Source organism: Camelus bactrianus, chromosome 31, assembly GCF_048773025.1.
Source record: "Camelus bactrianus isolate YW-2024 breed Bactrian camel chromosome 31, ASM4877302v1, whole genome shotgun sequence".
Classification (NCBI taxonomy): domain Eukaryota; kingdom Metazoa; phylum Chordata; class Mammalia; order Artiodactyla; family Camelidae; genus Camelus; species Camelus bactrianus.
In genome coordinates this window covers 10734420-10758586 of record NC_133569.1, presented here as the reverse complement: position 1 = coordinate 10758586, position 24167 = coordinate 10734420, and the positions used below count along the sequence as shown (strand labels likewise).

Here is a 24167-nt window from a genome sequence, read left to right as displayed (position 1 = left end):
TAATTCCTCATTTTAGTCTTAGGAGAGAAGATCCACCAGCTTTCTAGGACAAGCCCTGATGGTTTGGTATTTGCTCATCTCACTGGGCGGGGCCTGGGGGAGTGAGTACTGCAAGCTGACTTCCCTGTCACTGTTGGAGTCCTTCAACTATTCAGTGCTGTGTGAGCCAATTTGATGGATTTGGCCTCAACTTTTGTGGGTCGGAATACTTGGAGGGGCTTAGGGATTGGTGCAGTCATAGAAGAAAGATTGTCAGGAGTGAAGGGGGCACAGGATGAGGGGTGATGTTGGGAGACACTCTGTGTGGGTCTCACGTTTCTGAAGGTGATGCAGAGCGAGGCGCCAACAGCATGTTTCCCAGGACGTCTGTCCAGTGACTAGTGTCAGAGGCAGGGCTGGTCCTCCACATGGGCACTGCCCTCTGCCCATGGTCTGTGTCACGTTTTCCACCTTGTGATTCTCTGCTGCAGAGCCACCCACTGCACGTGCAGGTCATCCAGTCATCTCTTCATCCACCTGTGGAGTTGAGGCTTGGAAAACAGGTGCAAAAGCTCTGACTCTCTGGCTGCCCCTGTCACTGAGTGGTAGACTGTCTTGTCTTTGCCCCGGAGTCTCCTGCTTTCCACAAGAACCACTGTCATCGTAGCTGTCTTGTAAGTGTATCAAAGTCTCACATCCTTCACGGCTCCTGACGCTGATGGTACAGCGTAGTATGAAATGAACCCATATATGTGGAGAAAACATTTTCACTCTATACGCAAGAAATGGTTAATGTCTAAATTATATTAAAAAAGAACCCTACAAATCAATAAGTGAATGACAAGGTACTGAAAGCAAAGTACACAAAGAATATAAAGGGTTATTTTCAAAGAAGAAGAAAATGAAATGTAAAACAATTACGAAAAGATGCTGTGTATTACATTGTTACTATCATTCATCTGTTACTGGTGCTGGGGACATGATAATTTTACAAGCAAATGAATAAAGTAATTCTCTAATCAGCCACTTCCTAGGCGTGTTAGTACTTCAGGACTGACGTGCTCAGAAGTACCACAAGGAGATTTCATTGACTTTCATAAGATTAGTCAAAACCTAAGAAGCATTATAAGGATTTAAGGGAAATGGGAACCATTAGTTATTGCAGATGGGAGTGGTTTAGAGAGGGGTTTGAAGCCTGGTGAGCCCTGGCTTCAGCAGTAATTGATTTCCTTTCTCCTCCTTACCTCTGTCCCCGGTATAGATTGTATGTTATTTCAAGGAGAAATAATTGTTGAAGCTGTAACAGACACAGGGGCTTTCTGAAGTTATAAAACTTTGCGTGATTCAATAGAAAATCTTTTTGAAATTATAAATTATTTTTCCTGGTGGTTAAGTTCCCAGTTTCACCCAAAGGAGTATATTTAAGTCATTTTACATTTGAAAGGTAAGGTAGGTGGTTGTACCATTTTACATTATTTAATCCATGCTTATAAAATCGACCTGTGATAAACTATAGTTAATTTCAGCTGTTGACATGAACACACCATCCACCCCCTCACTTCAAAACAAGTGAGGACTGAAGAGAAGAGAAAAAGTCTTTTCCTGGTGCTAGCGACATGGCAGTTCCATGTCTCACTAGGTAAGGCGGTTCCTAGCCTGCCTCTCCTAGATGTGCTCGTGTTTCAAGGTCACGAATTTTAACCATGAAGCTGATAGGTAATAGGAAAAAAAAGTGTTATGAAAACAAAATGTATGAAGAGTGAGCTTGAACTTCTCAATGTTCACATCTCTTTACAGAGTACCGGCCGAGTCGGTCTGCTGGGCCCCTGTGACAGAGCTCCGCCAACCACAGAGCACTGCTGACCACAGAACACCAACCAGACAGCACCACCGACCAGAGAGCACCACCGACCAGAAAGCACCACTGACCACAGAGCACCACGGACCACAGAGAACCGTCGACCACAGAGCACCACTGAGTACAGAACACTGACCAGAGAGCACCACTGACCACAGAGCACTGCCAACCACAGAGCACCATGGACCACAGAGCACTGCCAACCACAGAGCACCACTGACTGCAGAACACCACAGACCTCAGAGCACCACGGATCAGAAAATACCACCAACCACAGAGCACCACCGACCACAGAGCACCATCGACCAGAGAGCACTGCCAACCACAGAGCACCACTGACTGCAGAACACCACGGACCTCAGAGCACCACAGATTAGGAAATACCACCAACCACAGAGCACCGCCAACCAGAGCACCCAGACTGACTGGGATCTGAACAACAGAAACGTGGTTTCTCATAGCCTGGAACCAGGAGCCCGAGATCAGTTACTGGCAGGTGATTCCTAGTGAGGTATCTCTTCCGGGTAAAGAGGCCGCCCCCTACCTGTGTCCTCACGTGATCTCCTCTGTAAATACCCCCCTCCCCACCCTGAGCTCTCATCCTGTTCTTAGCAGGACCCTGGTCCTACTGGATCAGGGCCCCCTCTTGTGATCTCACTGAACTTTAATCCCTTCCATCAAGGCCCACCTCCAAACACAGTCCCACTGGGTGTTAGGGTGGTAACATGTACATCCTGGGGGACAGTTCAGCCTGCCACACCCAGCCCTGTGCCCACCCCAGTTGTGAGTGCTGGGACTGTGAGTGAACAGACCCCTCCCCTGTGGGGTCTGAGTTCTGGAGGAGGTGTGGGATTGAGTCATGGTTATCACCTGTGAGTGAATCATGTGAGCTGTGAGACGGCAGTGGCGTCAGGGAGAGAAGCAAGGGGAGTGGGTCCTGGAAGGAGCCCCGGGCAGGTGACACCTTGAACAGGGCAGTTGGATCCAGCCCCCCAGAGCTGACCCGGAACCAAGCCTGGCCGGTCACGCGGGGCCAGCAGAGCGGCCACTGCCCGGGTCAGCCTGGGGTTGCTCACTGTACAGCGGCCCACACTGAGGGGATGCTGGGAAGACGTGATTCAGGGTCAGATGGCCTCGTGCTGTGGGATTTGGGGCGCGTGGGCCTCGACGCTCCATCACGTAGCCAGCACCCAGGGCTTGATGAGCGGCAGCTGCTGGGGTGGCTCTGAGCTGGTCGTGCCTGCCCAGATGGGAGCTGAGGAGACGGGTTGCTTCAGTGTGAGTCTGTGCCTCACCGGCACTGACCGGGAGTCAGCCTGATCCCCCGCGCAGGGGTACGACAGCCCCTCTGCAGCCCGTCCTGCTGGGCTGGGAGGTCTGCACCACCTTGTTCCTTCCCCTGGTCAGTGTGTCGGCCCCAGGTGGTCCGAGGGCTTTCCCCTGAGTCTAGGGACAATTCCAGCTTCAGTTCAGGGAGGCTGCTGGTGGGATTCAGCAACTTTTCACTCACGTAAACTATTAAATAACGTATTTGTGGCGCGTGCTGGGAATTGTCCCTTACTCAGCGGTATAGAAAATAATGCCGTCTCATCTTGACTGTTCGTGTTCATAAGAGAGAAAGATCTCAGTGACCAACCTGCAGGGAATCTGCAGGCTCCCACACACAGGGAAGGGCAGCAGAAGCTACACCTTGCCCAGGTGGAAGGAATAACTGAACATGAGCAGTGGGGCGGTCAAGGAGCCCTCAGGAGTCAGGCAGGATGACCTGGGAGCGGCCTGGGCAAGGAGTGAGGGAAAAGGGAAATTTGGGCTATTTGTGAATATTCATTTTAACTATGAAGTGGATAATAAAGGGATTTTTTTCCTTTTTTTTTTTTAAGGTAGAGTAGAATTCTATAAATGCAGTGCTTCTCCGTGTCAGACCAGGGCTGGACTCTGGACAGATTGCAGTGGGTAACCTGGTCCTGCTTCCAGGAGGTGCTGGTCTAGGAGCAGGAGGTAAGACAAACCTGCACACCTGGCAGGGAGGGAGGTCAGCATGGTTACGGGGCGGGTGCCCCTGAGTGGACCTGCCCAGGGCGGCGGTGGGGGGGTGATGGGTCCACAGGGAGTCAGGAGAGGAGGAGGCAGCGGGAGAAGAGGGGGCAGCGGGAGAGGATGCGGAGTAGCAGGTGAGCATCGGGGGCCATGGTGCAGGGGGTGTGCATTGGGGTGGCCTGCGTGCACAGGTCCGGCCCTGAAGACCACAGAGCACCGGGCAGACTCTGGGTGTCAGCGGTGAGTTGGCAGAACTACCAGGCACCCCTTCCCCTGGGAGGCAGCGGATGGGGCGGGAAGTGGTGCGTGCTGGAGGTGCACCGAGGAGATGGACCGGGGACTGGGGGCACACGGGGCATGTGGGTTTCACTCGTGCACAGATGGGTGTCTGTGAGGGGAATCCAGATTAACACTTGGGGATTCAAGTGGGGACATGGGCCTTCAGATTTGGACTCATCTGGCTTCTGTGCGGGGGTCAGGGTACCCGAAAGGCAGGGACTGGGGCTGCATCCTGGGATGGGAGTTTCTGCGTCAATCTGGGCGCCACGTGGACTGAGTTGGGGAGGAGGGATGTTTCAGAGGACAGGGACCCCTACTTGGTACCACCGACCTCCCCAGGCTTCTCCCAGGCCTGGGTCACCCTCAAGGGGGAAATGACCACCTCCCAGACCCTAGCATGTGATGAAGGCCGCTTCCCTGGAGGGTCCATTGTGTCCTGGACGTCAGATTCCCTAGTGTTGAAATTGTCTCCGTCTGTTTTAGGGTAATTTTATGGAGACTGATAAAGTAAAGCTTTAACCTGAGTTAACCTAATTTATAAAAAGCCCAGGTGTATGTAATCCTTTGGGTTAAAAAGAGTACTGAAAATGACCTCTCAGAGCAGTATGCACAGTAAAACAGAATTAGACAGCTAGTGTTGCTACATTGATAGTTTTACGTTCTCTTTCGAAAGAAAACCAGTGCTGGTGCCCTAGGAATGTGAGAAGACATAGCAGTGTTACGTTACGTGGAGGAAAAAGCGCCTCAGCTTCCTTCTCTGGCTGAGGTCAGCTTGTCTCTCCAGCAGTGGGGCCTGTGGTTAGCAGTTCACTCTGGAGCAGAGGGCTGCATTTATTTCGGGTGTTGTGGTTGCTCAGAGGTTTAGAGATGGTGTAAGTGTCAGTGAGACCAATGCTGTAGAGAATGTTTTCTGACAGTGTTTTGTCCTAATGCTCGGTTGACAAATTGATTGCTGTTTCCAGTCATTTTGGCCCAGAGAGTCTTTGTTCTGAATCTGTGGTTTAAGCGCATGTCAAAAGAGAGAAATCTTGGATGGTTTGAAATTGGGGTGTAAACTCAGGATTGTTTAAAGGACTTTAAAGCACTCAGGATTGTTTTATTGCCGGGAACTGTTTTCACCCTGATTGTTTGAACTGTGTGTGGGAGAAGGAAAGCTGGTAGAGAGGTCGCGGTGGTTGAGGTGAGGACCTGAGGGAAACTGCAGGAAAAGATCCTCCTTTTTAGCCTAATTGGACGGCTGGGGGGTGCAGGGCCATAACTGTCACTTTATGAAGCGGGACGGCTTCTGAGAAAGGGCTGTGGCATCTCTGAGTGTGGACCACGCGTCACACGCAGACACTTGGGTGCACTACTTTCCCACCTTCCCTAACAGGCTAGGGGCACAGGAGCCGTTTCTGACACATGGTGCCATGGACATCTTTGCGATCTGAGGCTGAGAGGGTGGCGCCACCTGCTCCCAGGAGTTGGCCTGGAAGCGGGCGGGGCATGGCACTTACCCGGCCGCACATGCCCTGGTAGGCCTCGGCGATCACCTGCCTCTGCGCGCCGCTGCGCTGCGTCAGAATGTCCAGCAGCAGGTCCTTGTCACAGTCTGGAAAACAGCGTAATAGGAAAGTTGTAGGGGTGCTGCTCCGTAGCCAGGAAAGCCCGTCCTCTGTGGATCAGAACCAGCACGGGGGCGGTCCCGGTGATGCTGTAAAGCAGGGAGCGGTTCCAACTAAAAGGTGAATTGCAGGGCAGCCCCTGCTGGACTAAGCTTCCTCCCACCTCTCCTTGTGTCTACAGACTTCCCCTTTAAAAAGATCCAATAGAAACACAGGGTACCAACTAAGGCTTCCCTGGGCTTCAAGCTGATTTGTGTCTCAGTGGCCGTAGCATCCTTCTCACTTCACAGCAAGAGGGATGCAACTCAGCGGACTTTCAGACAAAAATCCCTGCTGTGGGTCACCCTCCAGGAGGAGGAAGAGTAGGGAGGGGGGCTGTGAAAGGATGGGGGTGTGCCCCTCCTGAGGGTGGGGGTGCCTCTCAGAACAGAGGCTCCCGCTGAGTGCACAAGTGATCCAGGTGAACCTAGCTGTAACTGTGGTCGTGGCCGACTGACCAGGAAGTCCTCAGCGCTTCCTGTGGCCCGGCCACCATGCAGACAGGCTTTCCTGGTGACAGGCTCTTGGGTTTTGTTTGTTTTTTGTTTTTCTTTTTTTTTTTTTTTCAGGGAGCATTTACTTTGGAAACCTTGCAGTGTGAATTCTCTTTACTCCTTTGAGATGTAAACCTTCTCTCAACCACCTGCCAGTTTTACAGCCCAGAAATGCCTTTCTTGAGGACTTGGGGTCAATTACTTGGAAATATAATCACCGATAAAGATAGACCCCCTGTCTCAGGGCTCTGTGCAGGGCCAGACCCTCCCTCCCCTAAGTACCTGTTAGCAAGCACGGACGTCCACGTCACCTTGACCGGCGACACCCCCAGTGTCCTCCAGAACTTTCCCCCTTGCTCACCCACTGCTCACACTGTTCCTTTTTCTGAGTTGAGCTCAGTCTCTCAAAGTCTTTAAGTCATTCCCTGCCTGTTTAATTCTGTGCGGCGCAGTTTTTCTTTGACAAAAGGAGCTGTTTTGTGTAGATGAGGAGACAGAGTTGAAGGGCTAGGATGGTAAGCAGACTATCTTTTTTGGAAACTGAAGGCATCCTGGACACGTGTGTTAGGGTCACAGGAAAGCTAAGACTCAGGTGCTGAAATGCCCAGCGAGAGAGAGAGCAGGGGACTTGGAACTACACAGATGACCGTGCCTGTGAGAACCAGCAGGCAGGTGTTTACGCAGCCGAGGGAAACCGTCTGGAAGCTGCAGAACGGAGGGAGGGAGGGAGGCGTAGAGTCAGCTTCGAAGGCTGAGGTTTACAGTTTGTGAGAAGCAAGGCAGCCGCTGTGGAGAGCACAGACGGCACCGCGCCCTGGGCTCCAGGTCAGCCCTGGACCCAGAGGACCTGAGTGGTTCTAGATGGGTCTGTTACCTGCAGGAGGGGCTGCCCCAAATGAACGTCTTTTTAGTAATAAATAGAAGGTTTTTAGTTATATCCACTGTCGTTTCTGCCATCATCACACTTACGTAATTAATAGGGTCTTCTGGTGTTTGTTGTTGTTCTGTTGAGATTATCCACAACCTGCCTTTCTGAATCACAATTCAGTTTTCAAAGTTCATAGCAATTCTTGCTCACTTATCCTTCTAGAGATATTTCAGAATAATTTCATGTGGAGCTCAAAAATTTTAATTAAAATAACCATAAACTTAGGGATCAGTTTAGACAGATTGTCTTTCTGTCCCTAACGTGACGTATCTGTTGAGTTATTTAGGTGTTTTTCTTTTCTAAAAGAGTCAAGATTTGTAGAGCTTTTTGCAAAGGACAAGAAACTTTATTTTGTTAAAATTCTTCATATTTGCACTTTTATTGATATTTCTAGTTATTTTTATTTTGTTTCTTAACACATAATTGCTTCATAAAATAAATGATACTGAATTTTATGTTGATCTTGTATCCAGAAAAATTATTGCACTCTCTTGACTTTTAATAATTTTTTACTTGACTACCTTGGATTTTAAGGTATATAATCATGTCCCCGCAAATACAATAATTTTTATTTCTTCTTTAGGATAATGGAATCTTTTTCTCTTTCTTGTCCTGTTGCATTAGGACAATGAGGTTTCTAGATAATTCTTATTTTATGATTTAACAGGAAAGCCTGGTGCAGTGAAACATGGCACTTTTGTAGGTGTTTATGATGTGCAGCTGTTTCTTATTACTCACAGTGGGCGTCTGCAAAGTCACCGTAAATGTGGGTTAGTAAATGCTGAACTATGGCTTCTAGGGGAAATAAAGGAAAACTCAGCAACTGGAAACAAAAGGGAACTTCCCCCCACTTTTATCAAGAACATCTACACGCACCCCACGGCTAAAATCATACTTGCGCGAAAGGTCAGGAACAAGGTGAGGGAATCTAGTCTAAATAGCACTGCGAGTTTCAGAAAGATTGGTTTTGACTTGTATGCAGTTTGGCCCTGATTTAGGCGTGTAGGTTAAAAACAGTTTCCATTATCCAGAATCTCACAGGGATGATCTGGAAATTATATACGTCACCTGAGGCAAAATGAGCACAGCTGTCCCCTGAGTGTACGCAGTGGGAGCTGGAAAGGGGGCCGTACCCTCAGAGGGGTCGTCGGAGAGGCAATGCTTTCCCGTCTCATTGGTGAATTGTACAACTTAAGAGGAGTTTTGTCAAAACCTCTCATTTTTATTTGCTTCAGAGTGAGTATATTTCTGCTTTCTGATTTCTGTAAGTAAGTCACAGTAGCCAAGTCAGAAATCAACAAGTGGGGCGATGTCCCACTCAAGAGCTTTGGCACAGCAGGAGTGAAGAAGCAGGCTGCAGACGGGAGAAATCTGATACGGAGTTGATATCAGGAACTCAAACAACTCAATAGCATGAAACAGTCTGATTGAAAAATGGGCAAAGGGCCTGAATAGACATTTTTCCCAAGCATAAATACAAATAGCCAAGAAGTACGTGATAAGATGTTCAGCATCACTAATCATGAGGGAAATGCAACTCAGAACCACAGGGAGGTGCCACCTCACACGTGTCAGAATGGCCATTACCCAGAAGATAAGAGAGAACCAGTGCTGGTGAGGATGTGCAGAAGAGGGAACCCATGTGCCCTGCTGGTGGGAATGTAAATTGGTGCACCCTCTATGGAACACATTATGGAGGTTCCTCAAAAAACTTAAAATAGAGCCCCCATAGGATTCAGCAGTTCCAGTTTTGAGTGTTCATCCAAAGAAATGAAGTCGCTATCTTGAAGCACCATCTCCACCCTCATGTTCCTTACAGCACCGTTCACAATAGCTGAGACCGGGAGACCACTTAGGTGTCCATCCACAAAGCAGTGAATAAAGGAAATGTGCTAGACACACAAGGGAATGTCATTCAGCCATAAAAGGAGGAAAGCTTGCTGTTTGTGACAACATGGTTGAATCTGGAAGGTATTATGCTAAGTGAAATAAGGCAGAGAAATACAGATGTTGTGTGATCTCACTTATACGTGGAATCCCAAAAAGCTGAATTAACAGAAATAGCGAGGGGCTGGAAGGGTGGAGGAAATGGGGACCTGACAGTCAAAGGGTCCAAGCTTCCAGGTATGAGAGGAATACGTCCTGGGGTATGAGGGGCAGCGCAGGTTCTGCAGTAAACAGCACTTGAAGGTTGCTGAGAGTCCATGGTGAGCGTCTCACCATAATAACAGAAGTGTTCATTGTGTGCGAAGAAGGACCTGTGAACTAACCTTACTGTGTTCATCATTCAGCAGAACATGTGTGTATCAAATCATCACATTGTGCACCATAAACTCACACAATGTTATTTTTCAATTATGTCTCCACAAAGCTGGGGAAAACCCACAATGGCCAAGGGAAACATTAGCAATTCTCTCCTTTAATTGTACTCTGCTGGGGGTGGGCAGGCTTTTAAGGCATTTCGAGCTGTATTTTGCCCTGGCATGCAGGAATTGACATTCTGCCGTCAACACCAGAAAACCTCCTGAAATTCTTCAGCTCAGACCCTGACAAGCAGAAAATTCCCAGGGTCAAAATGAGTCAATATTATGACGCCAAAATTTCAATGACAAGAAAATTGAAACTAAAGTGAAGAAAAAATTTTTTTCAGTGAATAGATTTCTCTCATCTATAGTTTTAAAGCAAAAATTACTCTCTTAAAGAAAAAAATTAATCTAACTTTTCGTTATGTTGTCTCTGTATTTCTAGTGATGACTGATGTTTTAAAAGGCGTGGAATCATTGTGGACTCCTAAGTCGACTTCAGATCATGTTCAAAGTCATTTATTGTTTTCTCTCTGGGGTTCTGCTGGTGGACACACACACACACAAGCAGAGCAGAGCTGTCGTAAGGGCAACCTTGTCTTCAAAGTGAGGAGCTTTGCTTTCTTAGCTAAAGTCTTCACATATTTTATGCAAACGTTTCCTTTCTGTTTTCAGTGTTTATCTTCGTACTCACCAGAAGTTTTCTTAAAACAGATTGTACTAAGAAAAATAAATGGATCTTTAACACTCCGCATCACACCTTAAGGATGAAATCGTTTTTAGAAGAACACAGCAGGTCCCCCTTCTCTCTGTATTCCTTCCTAAACTCTGATCTCATCCACTCATAATCACCTGCACCCAGGGGGAGTCCACCGACCAGGTGGTAAGAGGCACGAAGGATGAGCCCAGTGGCAGTGGGGTCAAGGCCGGGAGAGTCTGGAAGCAGAGTGCCGGGCTTGCGCTGTGAGCTTGGAGGGCAAAGGAGGGTTCTAGCAGGAAGGCTCACTTGAATTGATTCTTGAAGGAGGAAAACTTGGATGCCAAGTAGGTGGAATTAGAAAACAGCCTTCCAGGCGGGGGACCCCGGGCCAGTTTGCAGGGATGTGGAGAAGCAGATTCCCTGGGGGAGCGGCAGGAACTTTGATTTGGCTGCACGAGGAAGTAGCAAAGGAAACAGGCTAGAAAACAACCAGAGCCAAAAGGCTGTTTATCCCAGATCAAGTGTTTTGGATTGGGATTTCATTCAGTAGTGATGAGATGTTTAAGAATTTAAGGCAAAAGCGTGTTGGGATCGGATTTGGAATTGCGATAGGGAAATCTCGTCACCACTGTCGTCCTTTTCTGTTATTTTTCTCATTCTGCTTCTTTGCCCAGCTTTTCATGTTAAGCTGTGTTGGCCTCTGTTAGACATCAGTTCTTTACTCCCACGTTACAGTCTTAGAACAGGCAGAGTGGGATGGTGACAGTGAGAGGCACTGGAAACCTCCCGGCTTACCAAATCCCTGGAGCGCTCCCTCCAGCACCTGGGCGTCCATCACAGGATTGAAATTGGGGGCGGGGAAGATGGTCCCCTGCACCTGGTAGGGGGAGTCAGAGAGAGGGGCTGCAGTAATTCACACCAGAGTTCAACAATTTTTTCCAGATAAATAAAAACAAAAGTATATTCTATGTTTTTAAATGACTCTAAGATACACACACAATTCCGTTAAACAGATGTGTTAATTGCATGTTCATTGCAGAGAACAGACTTGGTTGAATTCCTTTTAGTCCATTGGCCTCTCCTATGTTGGCATCTCTTATGCATCTAGGAAACTGAGAAACTAGGACTAACAATGGAAAAGTGTAAAAGTCAAATAAATACCCATCTTCTTAATAAACAGTGAGCATTTTCTCAGGAATTAGACCATTTATAGGGACTGAAAAGAAGTGTGCTGTGGGGATTCCTGCTGCTGACATGAATTAGAAGATGCACTTCCCATCATGGCTTTTTTTTTTTTTAAACGTATCAGGGGCCCGAAAATCATATTAGATAAAATTGAAATATTTGAATTTGGGTTATGGGGTTTGTAGAAATCCGGGTGGTTTAGACAGGGTGAAGATTTTTTTGGCGGAAGCTTGAGGCTACATAGGAAAACAAAACCCTGACTGACACTCATTTGAATTCTCCTTCTTGCCAATAATAAAAAGGCAGAACATGTGAGTTAGGCTTTGAGTCCACACGGTCTCTCATTCCAGCAGAACCAACCAGCACTGGGCTCTGTAGGGTGGCACTTAGCCGGGAGCTGCCAGTCAAGGTTTATAAAGATGAGGAGCTCTCCAGTTTGTTGTTAGTGCCCAGAAATACCGGGAAAATGCCTTCCCATAGCAGACGGGTCTCCCGGGCCTTGAGAACGCAGAAGTTCTCCAAGCTGTTCTGCAGCAGTAACATCTCGGCTGAAGAGGAAGTTTCCTGGAGCCCATTTGGTAACAGTGGAAAATTCCACTTGTCTCATTGATGCATTAATTAGTGAGAAAAAGACTGGACCATAATTTCTAGTCCAAGAAATAGGCATATGCCAAAACCAAAATTGTTATGAAAAGATTTTGGGGAGATTAAAACACTGTTCACTTGAGTTAAAACTAAGAATTGAACTCAGTTTGGATTCCACTTGATTGATGAGAAACACGAAGTTGTCTACATCTTACTATGCCAGTGCCTGCGTTTGCAAACGAATGTCCAGTTTGCTTCTGATACCTCCAGCTTGTTGGCAATGATCTAGGCCCCACGTTCCCTTGAGCCCACCCTCAGCTCTCGAAGCCACTGGTGGGGACACACGTGAGTTTTCTCTCTCATTCACGCACCAGCTCCCCTGGGTGAGGCTCTCAGAGGAAAACAGACTTTGGTTCTTCTTTTATTTTCTGAATTAAGTGCAGAGAGCAGATTCTAAAGCACATCCCCAGACTGAGTTCTCTTCACCTCAGTCATTTTCTTTTGACTCTAATCCTGGAGGAATTTAAAATTTAAACTTTAGAAAGAAGTGCTGTACCTTTAAATGTGAACTTATTTTTTTCTTTTCTGCTATTTCTCGCTGCCTTTTACCAAATCCTTTTTGTCTGTGTAGTTTGTTCTCAGTTTTTTCATCGGGAAAATTAAAGGTTTTCTGAGGCATGGGGAAGAGATACTTTCTTTCCCCTGTTTCAGGAGTTGGAAGACTTGACTTGTTTGGACAAGTCTTGTGGGGACAGTACCATTTATTGCCTTGTGACCTTAATCTGGCTGAGTGCTCTCAGCCAAAGGGCTGCTTTGAAACAGAAAAGAAAATGTGTTTGAAAAAATTGGGACATAGTGTTAAGTATGTGTAATTATCTAGGCCATTTTCAGCGCTGAGTGCACAAGTGTCCCCACAAAACAAAACATTTCATTACTGCCCAGACTAGGATCCCCCAGAATTTTCTACTGGAGTAAGTGCTATAAAATGCAACTGTCTTGTGAAAAAAAAAAAAAAAGAAAAAGGAAGAAAAAAAAAAGCTCTGCAAGTTATATATAAGGAAAGCTAGAAATGCCTACAGTGATTTATCAGACACAATCTGTAGGTGGAATTTAAAAGTCTGCAGTTTTTTCATAATCCTCATACAGACTATGAGTGCAATGTATTTTTATGATATGCAAAAATATTTTCTTTTTTCTCGTTGACAGCTCTTAATCTCCTTTGCCATCTAAAATGATCTCTTTATTAACTGGCCTTAAAATCATACATTAAAAATGTTTTGGAAAGAAATTCAACACTAAAAGTAAAAAAAAAAAAATTGGGAATTTTTAGTAATCCAAAAAACACAACTTTCTAGTAAATGTTTGTCATTCAAGCCGATTTATATAGCTAATTAAATCATTATATTCACTTTATGTCAATTATTATGCTTCAGTTAAGTTCATGTCAGCAACATTATTCCACATGAGGCACATACTTAGTGTTCCTTTTGTTTACTTTCTCGTTGGAGTGCTGCCTTTGTCTTTTAATGATCTTATTTTTCCAGTTTTCCTGGGATATAATTGACGTGTACCATTGTGTAAGTTTATGGTGCACAACGTGATAATGTGATACACATAGTATATATTGTGAAATGATCTCCACGGTAAGGTTAGTTCACACCCATCGCCTCACACAGTTCCCTTTTTTGTTTTTGTGAGGACATCTGAGACCTACTCTGAGTGACTTTCATGTGTACAACACAGCATTGTTGGCTGCAGTCACCGTGCTGAACGTCACACCCCAGGACCATTCACCTCACAACTGGGAGTTTGTACCCTTCACTGACATCCCCGGATTCCACCCCAACCTCCCACCAGCCCCTGACAACCACCAGTCTGCCACCAGTTTTGACTGATCTGATAGCTAAGCTATCAAAACAGTTCAACTAATAGTTTTAACTTTGTCCCCTGAATTAAACAATTGTTTGAAAAAAATTGTTTGATTAATTGCTTTGGGCTATAAAACTTTCTTCAAGTGCTCATGATATCCTTGTAGATTTATATTAATCTATTTTAAGGTAATCTGACCTTTCCAGTTTAGTTTTTTTTCAAATATTTGTGCTCAGCCACATTCTAAGAGTTCCTTCCACCGGACACCAGTCTCTCTGATGACATCAGTCTATGCTAAGAACTTTCTCAAACTCCCTGGCACATACTGCATTTTAATTTATCACTAGTACCTTATGTTCTGGGGAATTTGACTCTGTCAGTATATTACTGTTTTGTAATATGCTGCTGAACCAAGTAGTTATTCTGTGGCCGCAGTTCGTATCCTTCTAATTATATTTTACATCCCTTGTCTGCAGAAGGAACATCAAAACCAGACGTGATTTTCTGTGTAGTGAGACTTCTTTTTACAATGTTCTCATTTACTGGTGATGTCACTTAAGTTAAATGATTTCTTTAAAAAATTCATTCATGAAATTTTTGGCTGAATGACCCTGCTTTACATATAATTAATATGATGAAACTTGTTTTTAAACAAATATAGGACATGTATGAATTAAGCAGATTCCCGAAATCACTACTTGGGTCATACTTATTGTTTGTATTAGGAAAACTGAAGAGAGACAGCGCAGACAAATGGGGTTTGCCTGGAGTGGAGGGTGTAGGGGTGGAGACGGGGTCCTGAGTTGTTGGCACAGCTTCCCACCCCGCGTGTAAGCAGGTGAGGGCCCCGCATGAAGCGACTCAGCTGAGGCACAGAGGTGGAGGTGAGGAGTGAGCTGGTGGCCAAGGGACATACCATGTTTCTAAGCAGGAGAGTGATACCGTCTGACCTGAGTGCCAGTCTCCACCATGTAAAGGAAGAAACAAAAAGGGTGTCACAGGCTGGAGGGGTGACTTCTCAGGAGCCCCTCGCAGATAAAGGCAGAACTGAACTGCGGCAAGTGGCGTGTTCTCAGTGAATACCGGTTGCTTTCAGTGGAATGTAATTAACTCACTGGTGTTTGAGGTCTGTTCTCAGTTAACCTAGTCCAGCCGTTCAGCCTTTTCAGAGAGCGAGAGGTGCTGTGTCAGGAGTCTCTCAGCAGGCACACCCTTTAAAGCAAGTCCTTTTTTATGTACACGTTCCTAATTGTTTCATGTCTTAGCACAAACTGGAAATTTTGAAAAATCATGTATATATGGTAAAATGATTCTTTTTACCTTGAAAATGGACAGATTCAGAAGCAGTATCACTTGTCTGAGGCAAAGTCAGTTCCAGTGCCGGTCGTTTCAACTTGAATTCTTACCACAAGGACTCAAAGTATAGTCTTTGTTTCTAGTCATTTGTGAATTTAGATTTTGACAGAAGAATAAAAAATACTCCCTTTTTGAACGACAGAATAAACTGTCTCATAAACTCACTGTGCAGAAGATCACAAGTATTTCGTAGATTTAAAATTGGTTCTAGAATTTGCCCCTTGAGTAAATAATGAATGGATTTCTTTAACTAATAGAAAAATTTCAAAGTTATTATCTGGAACTGAAAAGAGACAGAAAAATCACATACATGTTGCTCATGAAGTTAATAAAATTATCCTCAGTGTCTCATACCAGTAGGAACATCAGTAAAGGCCTCACATTTCACTTATTCGTGGCCAATCTGGGGCTGGGGTCCATATACCCCTGTTCCTCCAAATTCAACTCTAATGCAGCATTTTAGTCCTTTCCCCATCTTTTGGTGTTTGAGTCACACTCAGGGACAACCTGAGAGGCTCAAGACTGTAGACTTTGAAGTAACAGCCTCGCGAGCGGACAGTTTGGCGCCTGCAAGCATGTAGGTTTCAACGGGTAACTCAGTGTGATTGAGATGGTTCGATCTCTAGTGAATGTAGGATTTGGGGAGCCCTCAGAGGAAGCCCTGCTGAAGTCTTGGCCTCCCTCTCTGTGGGGCATGCTCTTACCTTGGGGCACCGGTTTGTGGTTCTCCTTTGGCTCAGGTCCTAGTGCCCTCGACCCTCCTGAAGGACTTCAGTCACCCCAGCCAACTCTATCCTGTCTGACAACAGCTGTTCTGAACAGGTTTCAGGGCCTTAAGCACAGCCAGCTCTAAGGGATGGTTGCCCGACGTGTTAACCCATCCTCCCCTGCCCTTCCATCTAGGCCTGCCCATCCTCTCCCCACAGCGCCTTCCGTGTGGTCCCCTTGTTCCGGCCTCTGCCGCTACTACCTCACACACGCCTTTCCCACCTCCCTGTTCTCACAGCCAGGGTGACCCTTCCAAAGGTGAGACATGGCACATGTCTTTCTATGCCTCAAACCCTCCATGCCCAGAGCAGTGCTTCTCAGTGTGTTTCCTTCTCTGGCTCCCGGGGTGGATGGTCTTCACATGGAAGAGACAGCCGTGGGACCGCCGAGGTTATGAACACACCCCGGTGGGCCAGCCTTGAGGACATCCCACTGCTGTCCACGCAGCAGAACACACTGAAACACACCTGCGTGGGAATCTCATATTCAGGGCAAAGCAGGGAGTAGAGAGACATTCAGGCCTTGGCTCGTCAGTCTTGACGGGGACATTTTCAGTGCACACTGCCACTCACTCCTGTGACTGAGAACGGAGGACCTGGGATTCAGTCCAGATATTTTCGCGGTGTGAACAGTGCTCTCCGTGACTGTCCTTCGATGTCTGTGTGGCTCGTGTCTTAACTTTCTCTCTCCTGAACCTCTCCACTCCCACACGACAGCACACAGCCCTGTCCTCCAGCCAAAAGGGACCTCTGAGGCCTTGTCCCATCTGTTCTGTCTCTTTGGAACCTCCTCCCTGTCCCCACCTCCACTCACACCGCCATCTCCTGACTCCACCTGGATTCTGGTGAACGTCTATTCAAGGTTGCACTGTGACCTTCAGCCCCAGGGCTGTCTCGTGCAGGCAGTCCTTCCCGATGCCTCTCCTGGAACTGTCCGCTCTCTCCCTGGTGCCTCTGATGTGTCCTGGGCCAGAGCTGTAGGACCTCCTGCTAGAGCACCAGCCGCACAGCAGAGAATACTCGGTCCTCATTCTGCCTGGTTTCTGAGAGTGATGAGTCTTAGCAACTAGACTTCCTTTGATTTGACGGGATTGAACCTTAATGTGAGTGGTTGTGCAGGTTTGGAGACCGACCTGTTCTCATGAATCAAGGAAGAATACTTGGGTCACTCTAAGTGAAGTCAGCCAGAAAGGGAAAGAAAAATACCATATCAGATCACTCATATGTGGAATCTTAAAAAAAAAAAAAAAACATAAATACAAAACAGAAACAGACTCACAGACATAGAATACAAACTTGTGGTTGCCAAGGGGGCGGGGGATGGGAAGGGATTGACTGGGATTTTAAAATGCAGAATAGATAAACAAGATTATACTGTATAGCACAGGGAAATATATACAAGATCTTGTGGAAGCTCACAGCAAAAAAAAAAATGTGACAATGAATATATATATGTTCACATATAACTGAAAAAGTGTGCTCTACACCAGAATTTGACACAACATTGTAAAATGACTATTATTCAATTAAAAAAGGTAAAAAAAATTAAAAATTAAAAAGGAAGAATACTTGGATTCCAGGAGGCAGTCTGGGAAGAGAGACGACAAGTAACCAGAGTGGACAGTGAGGCAGAGCTGCTCTCACCCCCGACCCAGACTCTGGACCCGGCTCGAATTCCCCGTCTTGTGGAGACTTGACGGGTTTTGTCCAGTATCACTTTCTGCTTACTGTGCGTCTCTGTCAAACGTGGCCTTGCGTTTTTTCGCATTTGCCTTTTCCTCTAAATTTTAAATTCCTGGAGGGCAGGTACATTTTTTTCTTGCTCTTCAAAGCATTTAGGGCAGCACCTTAGATATACTGTGGGCTCTAAGAATGTTTATAAGATACTAAATATAAAAATATATGGACCACAGAGATCTCTCCATTTATCCGGCAGTTTAAGAAAGTCATTATTCAACAGGCAGGCTGTGCTCTGGCCATTATCTCCTGGGTAATCACCGCAGCAGTCTTGTGAGACTGCTGACGTTAAGCTGGTTTCACAGATGAGGAGGTGCTGAGGCTGAGGAAGTTGCTGAAAGCCATGCAGGTCATGTGTCATGAGGTCGACACTCAATCCAAATTTAACTTCATGGCTGGTGCCCTTTCCATTACAGCTGTAATTGATGTAAAATAAAATAGCATGCACTGCTGGGGCCTTGCTTTTATCCTTGCAAAAAAAAAAAACCAAACACAATTCTATTTGCAAAGGATCTTATGGGTAAACCCAAACTCTAAAAGCATTAAACTCTTACTCCTAAGCCAGTTCTAAGAGAACAAAGAAAGCGCTGTGTGTGTGTGAAGCAGGGACTGAGAAAATTTGAGAAAGACAGCCAAAAAGAGACTCCCATTGGCTGGATCACCAAAATGCATTTAAGAACAGTGTCTAACGTTTAATTTCAGGGTTTGGCAGAACCTCCCTGTGAGCCCCTCTGTTACCATGAACCCCCATATTGCGGGTCTTCCATGCCCTTACTGGGGACAGCAGTGGAGGGGGACAGGACCAGGCACAGCAGACACCCCAGCTCTACACTTGGCAGGGCCACTGGCACATCCAGCCCCAGCCTGACATCTGGTCTACCCAGACCATGTCCTTGAATGGGCTAGAGGCTGGCTGGCCAGTTTGTATGTGTGATCAGTCCCTCTGAGTGTCCACTACTGGGTCCCCATCCTCAATACATGGTGGGGGTGTTGGGAACACAGCGTGAAATCCCCAAGTTCCACCAGCTCAGTGCTGACCGTGGGGGACACCTGGGGCTGGACGGGCCGGGGCCAGGCACAGTGTTGGTGGGGATGGCTTTTTGTTGATGATACTTTGAAGGAAGGAGGGAATCAGGGTTGTTCCCAGGACAGGGTCACCAACCACTGAGAAGGGATAGCATATGGAGGCTGGCAGGATGTTTCCCAAACAAAGTGAAAGAAATGGAAACACAGCTAGAAGTGAGTGAGAGACCATGGGTTTTTATTCCCTGTGTTCCTCTAGCCTCAGACAAGAATCTTCAGGGAGAAATAGTCACTGGGATAAGAACTTTAATCTGCGTCTTTAAGGACACTGTGATTTCGGCTGACATCTGGGTTATGTTTGTAGAGGGAAGATGTATTTGCTATAAAATCAAAACAAGTCTGATGATCTGATGACTACCACAGCTGCTGATATTAAGACAGGCTTAGCTGTATTTTCAGATTGGTGCCGAAGTGTGTATAAATATGAACCAACTACTAAATTAGCTGCAGTGACGTCTACAGCATAGTAGGTGGATGTCTATGAAGAAAAGGATAGAGGAGGCCTGGATTCACCCACACGGACTCTTATGATTAGGATCCAGAGTGTCTTCACTAACAGGACTTTATGTTTTTAAGAAACAACTTTGTAGGAAGATGTGATTGAAAATGACTTTATCTTAATAACAGATACTGTAAACTTTATCTTAATAACACGTCGTGGAAGACTACAACACTCAACCTAGAGTAAAACTGACAGCATCAAATGAAGGCTCCCGATATCCACCTCCGAATCCCTGGGACTGTGAATGTTACATTACCTGGCAAAAGGGACTTTGCAAGGGTGACTAAGTTAAGGCTTTTGAGTGGAGAGATTATCCTGGGTTATCTGGGTGGGTCATAAACACAACCCCACACAACCTTATGTAGGAGACAGAGGGGCAGATGACTACAGAAGAAGGAGACATGATGAGGAGACTATGAGGCTGTCTTTCTGGCTGTGAAGATGAAGGGAAGGCACAGGGCCCAAGGGATGTGGGTGACTGACTTCTAGAAGCCAGAAGAGGTGAAGGAACCATTCTTCCCTGGAGCCTCCAAAAGGAACCAGCCTGACTGACACCTTCACTTTTGCCCAATTCCTGACCTCCAGAAGTGTGAGAGAATAATCTGCATTATTTTAAGCCACTAATGCTGTGGTAATTAGTTACAGTAGCAAGAGAAAATTAATACAGTCACCTTGAAACCCTTGTCTCCACATGTCCTCCAGTCCTAAACACTATGTCACAAACTTGCTCAATCCCAATCAAGCCCCTCATCCCCTCATCAAAAGATCCACCTTAAACCAAACCCCCCAAAACCTCATAAATAGCCTGCCTTCCCTCTGCTCTGAGATGCTGTTACGACTGTCAAGGCAGGACTCCGCTCAGGTCGGCTTCATCATCAGTGTTTTGGTGTTATTTTCAGAAGCCAGCAGGAATGGAATGAGGAAATTTGAAGTAAAATTCTGTCTTGATAAATACAGGGCAGTGATTTAGGGCTTTTATAGTCTGAAGTTACCAGAAGGAATCGGTTTAATAGTATAAAAGATCATAGAAGAATTTCAGGTGACCGATGCTGGGTAATGAGGCTTGTAAGGAGATTATTACTACTCAATTCTATCCAGAGTCTTTCAGAATAAACACAAAAAGACATAGTGATGAGATTCTGAATGATGGAAGAAACAATAAAACATGGAGACATAACTTAGGACATTATGTTTAATGTACATGCATCTGGGAGAGAGTGGAGCAATGGAAGAGAAACAATAATGAAGGAAAAACAGAAAAAATTCAGGCAACGGAAGAATCTCATCGTTAAATGATAAGGGACCATCACATATCAGGGAATATTAATGAAAAACTCAAAATCAACACTTAAGACACAACATTTATACATATTCAGGTTGCTTACAAGGGAAGTAATCAGAATGGAGTCAGAATTCTCTTCCACAAAATTTAATGTTAGAAGACATTTGATCAAGCTTTCCAGAATTCAGAGGAAAAGAGGAAACAGTCTAGAATTCCAAAGGTTTAAACCCAGCCAAACTATAACTTAAGAGCAAGGGTGGGAAAAAGAAAAAAAATACCATCCACGTACCCTTTCCAGAGCATAACCAGGATGATGCCAACCCAATGAAAGTGAATCAATGCAGGGAAGTCAAGTGAAGAAGAGAAGTGGTTCAATGCTGTTAATACCTCCGTCCAAAAAGAGCGGTCTACCCCCTCTGAGTTTCCAGTAAGTCCTGAGAGTTATGGAATTTACACTACCTGATTGAGCTCCCAGGAAGTAAACAAACAGCCAAAATACAAACAAGCCAGCTTGGTCCTGTTGCCCAGAGGAAGAAACAGGTTTCGAGAGGTCAGTGTCTGTTCGTAGGTCACATAGTGAGTGAGGGATGGTGCCCAGATTCAGACCCAGCACTTGTCTGATTCCAATGCCTGAGTTCCTACCTGCTTGGCAAGGCTCCCTTCCATATATGGAAGAGTTTCGGGCAGGAATTTCTTAGCATTAGGTGATGAGCGTACACTCAGTATCATCAAGTTGGCAGATAAAGACATCTCTGACAAAAACGTTAAGACACCGTTTGTGATCTCCTGTCTACAAATTATTGTTAAATACTTAATTGCTCTGACAAAAGGGAATACCTGCCAAGCCCTCTTCTTGTGCTTTTCATATCTTTACATGAATGGTGTTTTTCCAAATAGAGTCATATATTACATATTTGGTAATCTGTCTTCTCATAGAGTACTGCTCGACAGCAGTTATCTTAAAGTCTCTGCTCTTTTCTTATCTTTGAAGATAAAAATATCACTGCGGCAGATCTAAAAATATTACTCAACCTTACTTATAAATAGTCTAGTTGATAACAAGATCTTCTAACACTCTATTAATTTTCATCCATAATGTATTATTTAAGGAGACCTGGAATCATATTTAAATTTAATAAACATACCCATGCCCCAAATAAAATAATGTGTAAATGGATTTTACAAACCATGGTATTCTGGAGGTGAAGGAGACACAATACTTCTTACTCTCTGCATAGCTGCTACTTTGCAACTTAAACAGCGCCTTTATGTTCTTTGTTTAATTTGATGTTATCAACAGGGCTACATCTGGCAAGGAGAGTGTTCCCATTTCTACATCACATATAAAAATGACGCTCCATATCCATGTAGCGCCCTTGGCTGAATCACTGGCAGACCAGAGTAACAGTGCTCCAGCTTTAAACTCAGTGCTTCTCCCATATGTCTTACCTCTCAATCTCTTCTTCTTCTTCTTCTTTTTTTTTTTTTTTAACTCTTTGTTGATTAGTATTCTTATATTTCAACAAATTAATGCTACTTTCACATTTATGTCTCATAAAATGGTGAAAAAATCTTAATGCACATAAGATAATCTAGAGGAAATAAAACATACAATAACTTGAAATTGTTCAAGGTTAAGGAAGAAGCAAATTCAATATAGGGTCTCTTGCTCAAACTCAAGGAACACGTGCAGTCCTGAATTTCTCCCTTAAGATAGAGATTATATTGACATTTAATGTGTGAAAAATTGCACTTCATGGATTTACCAGAACAATTTCTACAATATGATGTTGCAGTGCTTAGATGAATGGTGATTTCAGCAACTCTCCTCTAATTTGATATTTTTAGAGAGGGTAATAACCACATTCTCAAAGCACAGTGATCTATTTCACAAATAAAACCAGCTTCCTGGTGATTGAAAATTCTTGAGCTTTCACTAACAGAAATCAGTGATAATGTTATCTAGTGAGCTGCATGTTCTCCAGTTGTTAATGACAAAAGAATGGTTTCTTTGACCTACCATTTTACTTCCTTTTCAAATGCTAGAAAAATCATGTGGAAAAAATCATGATGTTCTGTTCCCAACAGGAGTATTTTAGATGTGGGTAGTCATGGTCTTTACTGTGTGAAAAAAGAAGTTTTACATAATGGGGAGGGCTAAGATAAAATCCAGCAGAGGCTGGATTAGATTGGAGGTATCAATGTGAAGACAGATGATAAGAGACAGAGAGACAGACAGAGAGACAGAGATAGACAGAGATGGAGAGACAGAAAGACAGAGGCAGAGAGAGACAGAGAGATTGGGACAGAGAGACAGAGAGAGACAGATACAGGGAGACTCAGAGAGAGAACCATCCCCACAGATCACTATAACATGAACCAGGTGTGCAGATAGGAAGAAACCTTGCAGTCTTTTTGTTAAAATTCCTCTCTATGTCTCACTGTCTCAACTGGCCCAGCAAACATTTTGTTTTTCCCATCTCCATGTGAATTTCCTTCCACCCCATTGAAGTCCCAAACCACTACCTCACCATCCTCCTTTGTCTTTAGCTGAAGAAGGTACTTAAGGTAAGGGTTTGGGCCATTTTGGCGAGTGGCTTGGTTTCCTGGGTCCCTCCATGTGTACACGTTATTAAACTTTTGTGTGATTTTTTCCCGTGTGTCTGTCTCATGTCAATTTAATTCTTAGACCAGCCAGAAGAACCTAGAAGGGTCGAGGAAAATTTCTTCCTCCCTGACAGGTCTGTTATTTAACATTTACTTCCATCTGCTAAATGCCTGAAGTCACATTTTCTAAAACTATTTCCATCTCTGAAGCAGTCAGTTGACTCCAAACCAGCATTATACCTAAGAAAAAGACCAAGTCCACTGTGTCAGGAAATCAGAAGTTATTGAGTATCCTGAAGGAGGGCATGGTATGTCCATCCACAGTCATCCTACCGTGCACAGTGTCCAGAATAACACAAACAAGAACTGTGGGGAGTGACACCCCCAGAGCTTCTGTCAGCCATTAAGTTGCATTACGTTCAGTCATGACCTTGGTTGCACCAAAAAATTCCCACTTCAAAACCAGTAATGCACGTGTCACTGAGGGTTCACAAATCTGACCCTTTTTGCTTTGAAAAGACTCCCATACTCACTATGAATATTTGCTTTTTAAAATACGAGCTACCAGCTTAATTAAACACAGAATCAGTACAACAGGTGAGGGACGGTACACAGAAGGTGCATGGCCCCAGGCGCCAGTGCTTCTGTCTTCCAGCGCCCTTGTCTGCTTTTTTATTTACCCTTTAGAACAATGACATTTTGAGGCTGGCAAGTGAAGGGTTGCTTCAAAGAATGTGTACATATATTCAGTATCTCTAAACAACTTAACAATAATTCAGGATGATCGCTGCTGTAGTGGTAACAACACAAGTCATCCAACTATAAAATACAGTCTGATTCCTCTGTTTTTTAAACCATTACTAATACACATGACTTAGAATAACATGTTGCTGGGGTTAAAGTGCTTCTTTTAATAACATGGAAAAACATTCTACAATGCTTTCGATTTCTGCTGATTTAAAAATAAAATAGC

At 45.0% G+C, this 24167-nt stretch overlaps 1 protein-coding gene and 1 long non-coding RNA gene across 3 annotated transcripts in view; one reads left to right on the top strand and one right to left on the bottom strand.

Annotated features, from left to right (window-relative positions):
- The window catches only part of LOC141575699 (uncharacterized), a 31864-nt gene extending 17550 nt beyond the window's left edge, over positions 1 to 14314 (top strand). Inside the window, exons 4-7 of the long non-coding RNA XR_012503412.1 lie at positions 471 to 653; positions 1777 to 2333; positions 3718 to 3835; positions 9967 to 14314. This is a non-coding gene — a long non-coding RNA (uncharacterized LOC141575699). The remainder of the gene's footprint in view (positions 1 to 470; positions 654 to 1776; positions 2334 to 3717; positions 3836 to 9966) is intronic.
- The window catches only part of ANXA10 (annexin A10), a 51355-nt gene that overhangs the window by 20722 nt on the left and 6466 nt on the right, over positions 1 to 24167 (bottom strand). Inside the window, exons 2-3 of one of the 2 annotated variants that reach the window (XM_010960585.3) lie at positions 11017 to 11098; positions 5650 to 5744 (exon numbers count right to left, since the gene is read on the bottom strand). In XM_010960585.3, coding sequence (XP_010958887.3) covers positions 5650 to 5744; positions 11017 to 11098 — 177 coding nt within the window. The remainder of the gene's footprint in view (positions 1 to 5649; positions 5745 to 11016; positions 11099 to 24167) is intronic. The other variant, XM_045520804.2, reaches the window with a different exon arrangement.